Source organism: Hyperolius riggenbachi, chromosome 10, assembly GCF_040937935.1.
Source record: "Hyperolius riggenbachi isolate aHypRig1 chromosome 10, aHypRig1.pri, whole genome shotgun sequence".
Classification (NCBI taxonomy): domain Eukaryota; kingdom Metazoa; phylum Chordata; class Amphibia; order Anura; family Hyperoliidae; genus Hyperolius; species Hyperolius riggenbachi.
Genome location: NC_090655.1, coordinates 204999655 through 205013852, shown reverse-complemented (window position 1 = coordinate 205013852; position 14198 = coordinate 204999655). Strand labels below are relative to the sequence as shown.

The 14198-nt window shown below is 42.7% G+C and overlaps 1 protein-coding gene across 1 annotated transcript in view; it reads left to right on the top strand.

The window, feature by feature from the left end:
- Positions 1–14198, top strand: part of LOC137534257 (membrane-spanning 4-domains subfamily A member 4A-like) — a 105509-nt gene that overhangs the window by 23359 nt on the left and 67952 nt on the right. The window contains exons 3-5 of the mRNA XM_068255668.1: positions 4414–4524; positions 8171–8227; positions 13634–13795. Coding sequence (XP_068111769.1) covers positions 4414–4524; positions 8171–8227; positions 13634–13795 — 330 coding nt within the window. The remainder of the gene's footprint in view (positions 1–4413; positions 4525–8170; positions 8228–13633; positions 13796–14198) is intronic.

Genomic DNA, 14198 nt, shown 5'->3' with positions numbered 1-14198 from the left:
CACCACAACTCTCAGCATACTCTTGCTCCAATAGAGGAACCAAAGATCCCAGCATGCCTCCATGGAGAAACCACAACTCACAGCATGCCCCCATTAAGAAACCACAACTCCCAGCATGTTGGTATAGAGACACCACAGCTCCCAGCATGTCCCCATAGAGGCTCCCCAGCTTTATGGGGGTATGCTGGGAGCTGTAGTGCCTCTATGCCTACATGCTGGGAGCTGTGATCTTCACTGTGACCCACAGCCTGCACTCACCCTACAACACCCCCCTCCCCACCCCCACTATTTCACTTCACAATGAGTTACCCCCACCTATAAACACAAAAAGCAATTGGCAGGTGACAGACAGCCATTATATCAGACTGGGGCTGGGCTTAGAACTGAGTGGCCGTGAATAACCATGCACACTACGAGCGAAAAATTAGGCAAGTGTACCACCTCACTGTACCAACCCTAAATCATTCTGCCTACTGTGTGACTCTGCCAGGGGACATCCAGGACACCTCAAAATGGATTTGTGGCACGTGCTATGGATCTATGGGGTTAGCAATGCACCTGCACTTACTATCAATTGTGGATGAGATTCTTGAAGATATTTACACTGACAGTATTCGATGATGGGATAATATTCTTCTAATTACAACACGTAATATCCTGAGCTCCGTCCTTCCATATTTTCTTGGCTTGCTGAAATGTACAGTATGTGTGGTTGTACCATTTCCTGCATCCTATTTTTTGTTTTAGTGTTTTTGATACTAATGGTGAACCCCAGGACCGGTGAGTATAACATATGATGATTGAGTACTGCATGATATAGCCAAAACATTTTTTCAGATCAATAATCCAGGTAGAGTTAAGAATAGTTGCAAACAACAAGTAGACCAATTGTGAATCCAAAACGCTTTATTTATTATTATCACTGTTTACAATAGCCAGTAACAGGAAGGTTGAAATGAAGCAAAGCAAATATCACTCCTGTTGGATGGACTTTGACTAAAAATATATCAGCACTACTTGGAATATTTTATATTAAGCTGTATTAAAAATGCAATTAACCAACTGACAGAAAACACAAAGCAATAATAATGGATTGCTAATAGTTGTTAGGGCCACATAATAGGGAGACCAACAGCCACACTGTTAAATGCTTGGTAAAATATAATACTCAGTGCTGCTCATCCAGATTCCGGATATCCGGGTAACCCGGATATCCGACCATTTTTCAGCTATCCGATTCGGATTCAAATACCTATAGCTATCTGCGGATAGTTGGCTGGCAATGCGGATATCCGCGGATATCCACAGAAATCAGACTATTGAGATACTATATGACGTCCAGGACGTCATTGAGCCAATCAGAGGGCTCCCAGCAGAAGCCCTGGCACCCAATCACAGAAAGGAACCCTGGCCAGCCCCCCTGTATAATAAGGAGGGCTGCCATGACGAGACATATCGTCCTTGCTTGTGAATGCTCACTGAGAGACAAGCTCCAGTGCTGCCGGCCTAGCAAGTGCTTACACAGTGATAAACCTAAAGCTGTTCAGTGATTAACCCCACTGTCACTGCCAAGTGCCACATCCTGCATGCTCCTGGCAGATGTTACACCTACTGCTGCTGCATTGCCCTGCTCCTGCTGCCTTTGCTGCTCCTACCGCCAGAGTGCCACAGTCCACTGCTGCTGTGCTGATATCACCTATATTTAACCCAAAACACAATTGCTACATAATTTTTTGGAGGTGTCTGGGCTGAAAACTGCCATGTCCCAGTTTTGCGGTTGGACTTTGGACACAATGTGGGCTGCGCGACCGCTGTCTGGAACCTAGTCCTGATGTTAATTGACAGCCACATCATCAATTAGTGTTTCCCTTTAAAAAAAACATGATGCTACATGCCTCATTTACCCTAAAAAATGTTTTAGAAGCAATTTAAAGGCCACTTCCGGTTTTTCTATCCAGCTATTCGAATTTGCACGGATACCCCGAATACTGAGGTCGGATATCTAATTCGGATTCGGATTGGAAAATTTTGAAATCAGATATCCGACTCGGATCGGATATCTGGGTATTCGGATCCGGATGCAATCCGGATTTTGAAAAGGGGTATCCGAACAGAACTGATAACACTTGCTGTACTCCGAGGTGCTCCAGGCTCTGCTGACACTAAACTGCAGCACGTACCTGATCCAAAGAAGTGTATTTGTTCCACGAAATGTGTTGTAATTTCTTTGAATAAGGGTTTTGACCCTTATTGTGTCATTAAAAGCAGCACCTGAGATTTTAGAGCAGCCGGTGCCACCATAGGCCTTAAAGAGACACTGAAGCGAAAAAAAAATATGATATAATTAATTGGTTGTGTACTATGAATAATTACTAGAAGTTTAGCAGCAAATAAAATATTCTCATATTTTTATTTTCAGGTATATAGTGTTTTTTCTAACATTGCATCATTCTATAATATGTGCAGATTACACAACACTCAGCATTCAAAATGATTCTTTTAGAGCAGTCTGTTAACTAATGACCTCTCCTCTGGCAGAGGAAAAGAAACCAGTTGAGATAACAAAAGTCAGATAACAGCCATCTCCACAACTTTGAAAGTCGTAGAGCTTAATGGCGATTTTGCATAGAGATAACAACTGGAGTTTCTTAACTCTTCCTGTACTAAAAACAATTAGACTGATGTGTCTGATCTTCATCAAAAGACGGAGCCCAAATTATTATAAAAACAGCATAATTCCGCAGCCAGCAATAGCTGGTATCTGAATTATGTCTTTTACCCTGGGTCCATGGCCTACCTGGAGGGGGAATAGTAATTAACACCACTGGGACTTTTGCAGGGGCAGGATGAGATGTTTTTCGACTCCTTTATGCACTTACCTGGAAATGGATGTCTGCTGTGTTTATCACTTGTTTGCTGCAGATGAAATATAAAGGTGCCCATACACTCGTCAGATTGGCAGCAGATAGATAAGAAATGCATCTGATGATCTATCTGATGCGTTTTTAGAACATTTTTTACCAGGATAGAATTCCAATAGATTTCAGTTTGAAATCTATTGAAATTCGATCTGATGGCATTTTTTTGCCATCAGATTTCCATTAAGGCCAATGCAAACTGATAAGCAATCTCATCAGATCGACCTAAATTTTCCACCCTGCAAGTTCGATGGAAATCCATCGAAATCGATCGAAATCGGTCGCCGATCGGTCGATTGGCCAACCGATTTGCAATCGATTGATCGATCGATCGGGATCGATCGGTCGGCCAGAAAATTGGCTGAGTGTATGGGCTGCTTAAGTCTACAATTTTTACATTAGAAACATCTGACTGGATGCTAAAGAGCAACAGTGAAGCAGTCTAATATTGTTTAAGTATTTAGTAAAATAAATACATATATTAAAAAAAGAACTCAAGAAATATTTGGAAGATCAGTAATGTTAATCTTCATATATGAAACCTAATGTGATTTAATAATCACTGAAAAATCTGTTTGGCAGTGAAACATCAATGGCACTGGTGGCCGGGAGCATATTGCACATGCACAGTAATTAAAAATTGTGAATGTGCATGCATAGTATGTTCCTGGCCATGGGACCATGATCAAGGAGGCTCATGGCGAGCATGCGCAGTGGCCAGTGACTCACTTTCTTGCCCATGAATGAGGTGGTAGCACGGTGCACTTTAGGCCTGCACAGTAGCACAAAGCCACTCAGATAGTGGCTGGATAGTGTACGGTTAAGGGCTCTGCCTCTTACACAGGAGACCAGCATTCGAATTTCGTCTCAGTAAGCCAGCACCTATTCAGTAGGAGACCTTAGGCAAGTCTCCCTAACACTGCTACTGCCTATAGAGCGCATCCTAGTGGCTGCAGCTCTGGCGCTTTGAGTCACCCAGGAGAAAAGTGCTATATAAGTATTTGTCTTTGTCTTTTACAAGCAGTTTAGTGCTGCTGTGAAGGAGCGAGGCATCCCGTGTAGCATGGCCATGGTTATTCACAAACAAGAGCATGGCCAAAAAGTTTCAGATAGTCTTGGCGAGAAGCAGTGACCTGGAGTAGGACTTTGGAAGCCTCTATCGGATCCAGAGGCTTCCCTCTACTGATGTAAATATCTGTTTTTTCTGTGGTTAAAGCTTACAGGTTTAAGCTTCCTTATCCTTACTCCTATTTACCAGCTTTATCCTTCATCCTACATGCTTATTGTATGCATTATGTTGAGTCTGATTACTTAAACCCTCCTATTTGACTCTGGGAAAGAACTAAACACCCAGAGTAGTCTGGAGAGGCTGCAGGGTTACACGGGGAAGTGGAATCCATCAACATCACCTACTGTGATTTCTTGCTTTGCATAACCTGGCCTAAATGAATCACCACTTATACTTAGAGATAACATATTTTTAATTCTCTTTTAGATTGTGCTGATTGTCTTCAGTGTTGTGCAGATTGCCCTGGGTATTGGATCAATATGCACTGCTGGTGTTGCTTCCATATACAGTGGCATTAATTTTTGGGGACCAATCTTTGTAAGTATTACAATTCTGCCACTATTTTACCAAGGATGGTATTTACCAGGAATGATAGCTACTGCACCATCCGAGACATTGCTTGGGCACAGTAGCCATCACACCAAGAGCAAGTACTATGACAATAGACACAAAGGGGGTAAGAGGTGCCCAATGGTCAATAAAACTGGGTTACCTGTGCATGAGCCACCATCATGGGTAAATATGCAAATAATTAGGTTCTCTGCATTCTGCAACCATTCTAGTGGTTCTGATTGTCCATGTGATCACTGGATACTGGATAGTATCCCCCCCTTTCTGCATTTGTAGTGGTCAGTAGTGTTGCTGTTTGAATTTGGGATCCTGTATTCAGGCACTCGCTTTATGCCAAACACTATGCTACGCTTCAGCACTTCAGCTAGTGGACAGGGTCACGGTGAGCCACAGGGTCAAAGTATGGATCTGCACACAGACTTATCAGGAACAGTGTAACATTTATCATATCACACACATACAATCATTTCGGGGCCAGTCTGGTCCCATGTCTCAAGGCTAGGACAGACTTATGCCTGTCCTAGCCTCGACAAAAGAGGACCAGACTGGCCCCGAAACGTTCGTTGATGTATGGTCAGATGATTGTATGTGTGTGATGGGACAATACAGTGGGATGCGAAAGTTTGGGCAATGTTGCTAATCATCATGATTTTCCTGTATAAATCATTGGTTGTTACGATAAAAAATGTCAGTTAAATATATCTTATAGGAGACACACACAGTGATATTTGAGAAGTGAAATGAAGTTTATTGGATTTACAGAAAGTGTGCAATAATTGTTTAAACAAAATTAGGCAGGTGCATAAATTTGGGCACCACAAAAAAGAAATGAAATCAATATTTAGTAGATCCTCCTTTTGTAGAAATTACAGCCTCTAAATGTTTCCTGTAGGTTCCAATGAGGGTCTGGATTCTGGTTGAAGGTATTTTGGACCATTCCTCTTTACAAAACATCTCTAGTTCATTCAGGTTTGATGGATTCCAATAATGGACAGCTCTCTTTAACTCACACCACAGACTTTTAATTATATTCAGGTCTGGGGACTGAGATGGCCATTCCAGAATGTTGTACTTGTTCCTCTGCATGAATGCATTAGTGAATTTTGAGCAGTGTTTAGGGTCGTTATCTTGTTGAAAAATCCAGCCCCGGCGCAGCTTCAGCTTTGTCACGGAATCCTGGACATTGGTCTCCAGAATCTGCTGATACTGAGTGGAATCTATGCGTCTCTCAACTTTGACAAGATTCCCAGTCCCTGCACTGGCCACACAGCCCCACAGCATGATGGAACCACCACCATATTTTACTGTAGGTAGCAGGTGTTTTACTTGAAATGCTGTGTTGTTTTTCCTCCATGCGTAACGCCCCTTGTTATGCCCAAATAACTCAATTTTAGTTTCATCAGTCCACAGCACATTATTCCAAAATGAATCTGGCTTGTCTAAATGTGCTTGAGCATACTTCAAGCAGCTCTGTTTGTGCTGTGGGCGGAGAAAAGGCTTCCTCTGCATACAGCATCTCCTTGTGTAAAGTGCGCTGAATGGTTGAATGATGCACAGTGGTTCCATCTGCAGCACATTATGTTGTAGGTCTTTTGTGCTGGTCTGTGGGCTGACTCTGACTGTTCTCACCATTTGTTGCTTCTGTCTATCCGAGATTTTTCTTGGTCTGACACTTTGAGCCTTAACTTGAACTGAGCCTGTGGTCTTCCATTTCCTCAATATGTTACTAAGTGTGGAAACAGACATCTGAAATCTCTGAGACAGCTTTCTGTATCCTTCCCCTAAACCATGATGGTGAACAATCTTTGTCTTCAGGTCATTTGAGAGTTGTTTTGAGACTTCCATGTTGCTACTCTTCAGAGAAATTTAAAAGAGGAGTGAAACTTATAACTGACCTCCTTAAATAAATACTCTTTCTCATAATTGGATACGCCTGTGTATGTAGGTCAGGGGTCACTGAGCTTACCAAGCCAATTTGAGTTCCAATAATTAGTTCTAAAGGTTTTGGAATCAATAAAATGACAACAGTGCCAAAATGTATGCACCTGCCTAATTTTATTCAAACAATTATTGAGCACTTTCTATAAATGCAACAAACTTCATTTAACTTCTCAAATATCACTGTGTGTGTCTCATATATGATTTAGTTATTTAACATTTTTTATCGTAAAAACCAACGATTTATACAGGAAAATCATGACGATTAACAACGTTGCCCAAACTGTTGCATCCCACTGTAAATGTTACACTGTTCCTGATAAGTCTGTGTGCGGATCCATACTTTGACCCTGTGGATTACAACCTCACTGAGGATCCTGCACCAGCTGAATAGACATGTGCAATTTGTTTCCTTACTTAGGGTCTCGGTGAGGTCACTTACTTGTGGTTCACATCTCACTTCATGCGACTCCAATGCTTTCTCCTTCCTACTTAGAAGGTGAAAGCGTTGGAGTCATGTGAAGCATGACATGGACCCAAAACCTGTGACCCTGTCCACTACTTTGGGTGCTGAAGTGCAATGTTCGGCATAAACCTGGTTTCTGATTGCAGGAGCCTGCTGGCTGCATTTGAACATCAACACTAGTGGTCCGCAATCTTGCCTGACCTGACCAAAACCATGAACATTTTACAAAAATAGGGGACAATCGGTTAATGCCAATTCCTGTGACAGGTTTCAACTACCTTGGTACATGAATGGGTTATATGACAGGATATTTAACTTGCTCAAGATAGTAACTTCAAATTAGATCTATGCTGTCTACAGTGTGTGCAACAAAAGGCTAGGCATAGGATTCTGCCCTACATCGAACAACCAGCAACAATGTTGTAGACCCTCTACAGCTGGATGGAAACAGTATACCACATTACTGTTTAGGCTCAATGGCCATCCTGAAGCCACAGATTTTATTATTATAATTGTTTAGTATTAATATAGCACCAAAATATTACACAGCACTGTACAGAGTATATTGTTGTCGCTTAACTGTCTCTCAGAGGGGCTCACAATCTAATCCCTACCATAGTCATATGTCTATGTACGTAGCATGTAGTGTATGCATGATAGTATAGGGCCAATTTAGGTGAAAGCCAATTAACGTATCTGTATGTTTTTGGCATGTGTGAGGAAACCAGGGTGCCTGGGTGAAACCCACACAGATATGAGGGGAAACATACAAACTCCATGTAGATTGTGCCCCGGCTGGGATTCAAATTGGGAACCCAGCGCTGCAAGGCAAGAGAGCTAACCACTACGCCACCGTGCTGCCCTACATTTTGGAATATTATAATACCCACCTTGTGCTTTACCAAATGGGCACCGCATCAGCTTGCTCGTCAGTAGCAAGAAACATGTTATAACAGTTATTATATTGTTATCTAGTCATAAACTGCAAAAAGGTTCAAAAACATCCTTTATCAGACTAAAAAATATTTCCCCTTACCCCCTCCCTGGTAAACTAGAAATTCATATCTAGTAAATGGCAAAATCTGATCTCAGAGATTGGTCAAGAAAAGTGACCCACTAGCAGAGTGAACTGTATCTTATTTATTCACCACTGGCATTATTATCTTGTATTGTATTGACACAACCCTCTATTTTGCTTGCATTTTATAGTACATCATTGCTGGATCACTGACCATTGGTGCCCAAGCTAGACCTAACATCTGCCTGGTAAGTTTGCACCAAACACATACAGGGCTGTTTTACAGAAACAAAACGCAGTTAAAACTTTCAATCATGAACAGAGAAAGTCATCCTTTTTCAAATGAGTATATTAATTGTATCATCTGATCTTTAGTAGGTTGTGTTATGATCCAATAGCTGTGCTGCCATGTTCTCTTTCAGCACAAGAGGCTGCCTCCTAGCAACCACTAAAATCAAACCATACATTGTTCAGTCTATGTGCTGCTGTAATGACTATTTCTATTTTCAGGAACTTGAGCCTGAGATGTAATATCTTTCTGTCAATCTGTCTGAGCACTGCAGCCCCTGGCTTGCCTTAGGGTCAAATTGCTAGAATGTCCACTTCTAGGAAGATTAGCAACTCTCTTTAATGTTTTCCACTTGTGATTGATGGCATTAAAAACCTTCCCAGATACTGCAGATCTTTGCTGATGTTTTTTCTTGCTTGACATTGTGTTAACACACATGAATACGCCCCACCAGCATAGTGCTACAAATTCTGCATTTATAGAGGTCACAATTCTTGATAATCAAGAATTGGCTGCTACTTATCCCCTTTCTTAATACTGGATGCACAAAGGGACTGGTTTGTTATCGTTACTAACATCCTAGTTTCTAGGGGTGGGCAAGGTGGGTGGCCGACTGGGGCACGGTGCAGGAGAGGGAAGCAGTGGGCGCAGAGAGAAGGGCTGGGTGCAGAGTTGTGTGAGGAGCAGTGCCGCCATCAGAAATTTCTGGGCCCCATATTTGGAAAGCCTACTGGACCCACCTCATTCCCCTCCCCCCATTTTTAAAGTGTACCTGAGATGGCAGGGAGTTAAATATTACTTGCCTGTGGCTTCTTCCAACCCCTGTTGCCTTAGTCCATAGGTTTCCTTTCGGCCCTTTCTGTTTAGCAGGTATGCCCCTCTGAAAGCTCACCAACTGGAGTGGACCAGTCACAGGCAACTGCAAATGTGCAGCCTCGGCCGAGCACCTCCTTGATCATGCTCCCTGCTACAGTAGCATGAATGAGAAGGTGCATGACCCAGGCCCGGGCATGTGCAGTAGCCCATGACAGGCGATCTTTATATTTTTACTCATCTGGGGCTTCCTACAGCCGCTTGTAGTCCGCCTGCTCTCTCAATGTTCTTCTGATCATCTACATTGTGGTGCTCTGTGACCGCACTAGCACTGTTACTTTTACTGTGCATATGTGCAATCAATGTGTGCATTATTAATATGTACATGATTTTAAGGCTATTTATTCTATTATAAATATATACATTATTCTATTCATGTTATTTATAGCGAAATATTTTAACCACTTTACCCCCGCACGTACGAATTTCTCCGTCCCTTTTTCCATCCTTTAACCCCCAGGGACGGAGAAATCTGTACTTTCCGCGCTTCCGCCGCTGCCCGCGCTCCCGCTCGTAAACACGCCACCCGCCGCTAGTAAACACGCCGCCGCCCGCTCGCCCGGAGATCAATGAACGGGAAAATCCATTCCCGTTCGTTGATCTAAGCCCCGCAATGATCCGCTGCTCTCCGATGGGCAGCGCGATCATTGTGAAAAAAAACAAACACTCACAGCCTCCTAGTACTTCCTGCGAGCGTCCGGAAGGACGCTCGCAGGTCACAATAAACAAAAAGTTACTGTTGCCACCTTGTGGCCAAATAGTAAAACTACACCCTAAGCATTTTTTATATAGAAATAAATTAGTGTTACACAAACAATTAACTAATTACCTCCCACACTCCCCATTTTTTTTTTTTATTAAAAAAAAATTAAAAAATTTACAATTAAAAAAAATACATAAATAGTTACCTTAGGGACTGAACTTTTTAAATATTTAGGTCAAGAGGGTATAACACTGTTACTTTATAAACTATGGGCTTGTAATTAGGGATGGACGCAAAACTGAAAAAAATGCACCTTTATTTCCAAATAGAATATTGGCGCCAAACATTGTGATAGGGACATAATTTAAACGGTTTTATAACCGGGACAAAAGGGCAAATACATTTCATGGGTTTTAATTACAGTAGCATGCATTATTTAAAAACTATAATGGCCGAAAACTGAAAAATAATTAATTTGTTTCCCACATTTTTCCTATTTTCCCATTAAAACACATTTAGAATAAAATAATTCTTGGCATAATGTCCCATCTCAAGAAAGCCTAATTGGTGGTGGAAAAAACAAGATATAGTTCATTTAATTGCGATAAGTAATGATAAAGTTATAGACGAATGAATGGAAGGAGCGCTGAAAGGTGAAAATTGCTCTGGTGCTCAGGGGGTAAAACCCCTCAGTGGTGAAGTGGTTAAGGATTAAATATATTATTGCTTATGTGTGTGTAAGGGTGTTTGTGCAGTGGGGATGGTTAGGGTTAGGCACTCCCAGGGGGGTGATTAGGATTCGGCACCACCAGTGGGATGGTTAAGGTCAGGCACCACCAGGGGGATGGTTAGGTTTAGGTACCCCAAGTGGGTGGTTAGGGTTAGGCACCACCAGGGAGGTCTTAGGGTTAGGCACCACCAGGGGGGTGGTTAGCGTTAGGGTCCACCAGGGGGGTGGTTAGGGTTAGGCACCACCATGGGGGTGGTTAGGGTTAGGCACCACCAGGGGGTGGTTAGGGTTAGGCACCACCAGGGGGTCTAAGGGTTAGGGATAGGTACAGGGAGGGTTCTGGGTGAGAGTAGGGTTAGGTATAGTTACTGTACAATGTCACAGGAGCCCTAGTGGTCGGAATACAATTTGCCTTCCAATCGGTTTCAGCACACAGACCATGCAAACTGTGGTCGCAATCGGTGCACGGAAATCAACGGGATTTGAGCAGCAGCCCGACTAGAAGAGAGCCTGTGAGTTACGGTAATTACAACTTACACACTATTTCAGGGTATTTCTGCCACCACCACTGGTATGGGCCAGTGGTCCCTACTGACTGACTGACTGATCCTGCAAATAAAACGGTTAAAACACGCTGTATTCTGTCTAGCTAACAACAATACAATAGTAGCGTCTCTCCAGAAGTCTGGATTCAGATCGTGTGGCTGAATAGCAGGGTAGCTGAATAAACAAAGGACGTTTGAACGTCGTTTATTAACGCAATATAAATAATTAATGTATATAATTAAAATCAACAATTATTGAAACATTAATATCCAGTATGAAATAAAAAAAAGGAGAAAATACTTAGGGTTTGTGGAAATATGTCCGTTCTGGGAAAAAACTTGTACAGTTCCTGGTTTCAGTTCAAGAGCACTGTTCCTTTGTTCAGTTCAGACAAGATGGCCGCCAACCATGTGTCCTCTGGCTGGCAGCAGACCGCTCTCATACAGATGGAATTTGGAGGACTGAGGGAGGAGTCCCTCGCAAACACTTTTGAACAATGCACATCTTTGGGTGGAGCCTCAAGTACAGCCCAGGGGTTGGACCGGGGCGGTGAGCTCCCTGGCTGGGTGCCCCATGCCCACCAAATATGACATTTGTCATATCTTGGCTTACGCTTTCCGCACACACATGACCATCACATATTCATATTTCTCAGACTATGCCAGTTCATATGATACCAAACTTGGGCATGTTTGCATGCCCGGCTAAAAAACAGTAAAATACCCCGAGTTCTGGTTATGCCAGTGGCCCCAATTTAATATCAAAATACTCACAAGATCTGGACCAGCAGAATGATATAACTTCCACATTTCTCACCTGAACGGTATTCCTTAAATATGCAAAAAAAAACCCACATACAACATTCATTTCTTCCTGCTTATTGCTGCAGCCAAGCTGTCTGGTTTCAAGCTGTGACTAGCTCTCTGGGCTCTCCCTGTATGAAAAGGCCTTTTGGTTTGTTAATTAACATCTGAGTGTGAGATTAGCTTGGTCAAACTGAGTTTTACACCTCTGGCTAAATTAGCAAGTCACAGGGCCAGTTTCCATGAAAAGACTCTGCTAACTAACTCCTATGAAGACAGCAGAGACCCCCCAGGCTGGACTGCCTGGTATCCACAGACATAAGATTCTGATTTGGCAGTGCAACGACAATCGAGGCAGGAAACTGATTGCGGTTGCATTTTCTGGTCTGACGGCTCGTCCGTCACACCTCCCCTTTCTGATGTTGTGTAGGGGGTTGTCACCAAGACATCCTCCGTAGCAGCCATTGGCGCTGTTGGGTCTAGTTCCCCCTGACACCGGGACATCCCATCAGCGTTCTGGTGTCGGCTGCCAGCTTTGTGTTGGCCAACCTGGCTGACGGGTCTCGAGCTGCCGGCATGGCGGGAAAACCCATTGGAGCCTGCGGCTCGGTTCCCCTGGACAGGTCGCTGTACGTTCCCCTCAGGTTTGACCCAACCTGGACCGTTCTGGACAGGGCATTGCGCCACTGCGTTTGGACGTGGCATCTGTCAGGACTGCTGACAACTGGCAGTGAGTTAGGTAGGTCGACAGCCAGCCCATGCAGGGTTTCCCTGCTAAGTGGCTGTGGACCTCAGGGAACCCCCGCAGGAGTCCCTGGACCTCCCCAGCTCCTGACAGACGGCACATGCTTTACAGTAGTTTGCTACATCCCTGTTCATCCTGGGCCAATAAAACTGTTTCCGAATACAGGCAAGTGTCTTGCGGTTGCGGACACCTGAGTGCCCTGTAAAAGGATTATCATGTGCGGAGTTCAGCACATGTCCCCTGAACGCACTCGGGACCACAAGCCATTTGGTATTCGCATGTGATCTACCTGTAGGGGGCTGTACAGACTCACTGTACAGTCTCCCACCTTCCCACACACAGGTGCACTCTATTTAGTCATTAGCACTCATCAGGCAATGTCTATAGGCAACTGACTGCACTCAGATCAAAGGGGGCAGAATTATTATGCACACACCACTTTGCAGTTATTTATTTGTAAAAAATGTTTGGAATCATGTATGATTTTCATTCCACTTCTCGAATGTACACCACTTTGTGTTGGTCTTTCATGTGGAATTCCAATAAAATTGATTCGTGTTTGTGGCAGTAATATGACACAATGTGGAAAACTTCAAGGGGGCCGAATACTTTTGCAACCCACTGTAATTCTCCCCACCTGCTGTTTGAGTGGTTACCTGTGTGGTAACCCACATTTGTGAGTATAATTACTACTTTTTGCATTTTCATATTGTAAAACAACTACATGATATTGGGCTCTCGTTTCTACTTTTGTTTTACATAGGGTGGATTAAGCTCACAAATGTGTAAAGAGTGAACAGAATTGCAGTAATTTGTGTTTAATGCAACTGCATCATTTAATACTATGGACTGGCCCCGCACAGCATCTGTTTCCTGGATGTAAAAATGCACATTCCATTACATAGCATTCATTTTGTGCTGGGCACTGTTAATGGTTTCTCTGTTTCTTTATTTGTTTTTCCTAGATAAAAGGCTCTCTTGGATTGAATATTGTCACTGCTGTGTTCAGCTTCATCTCACTTATATTAGACTGTGTGGACCTGGCTATCATAAGTAGCACTTATTATTATTATTATGGCGACTATAATGACTACTATGGCTACTCTAATTATATGGCAGAAATCATGGTAAGTAAGTCTTTACTTTAAAGATAAGTGAATGAATATGAAAATATGCAACTGACCTGGGCATTAAAGGTGGCCACACATGATACAATAAAATTATCTGATTTTACGGCAATTCGATAAAAATAATCAGATTTTTCTGATCAATTTTTATGAAAATTGAATGGTGTGTGGTAGATTGTCAATTCCCTTATATATGCTTCCAAGCAGTTTTCTCAAAGTTTTCAATCATTTTTTTTCACAATTGGGTAAAAATTGACCATGCGTGTGTGGTATATTGGTCAGATTTATTAAATGTTACAATCAGTCAAAAAAATTGATTGCAATTCTTGAATTGAAAAGATATTTTAAAAATTGTATGGTGTGTGGCCACCTTAAGGCTGGTTTCCCAGTAGGACGTTGCGTT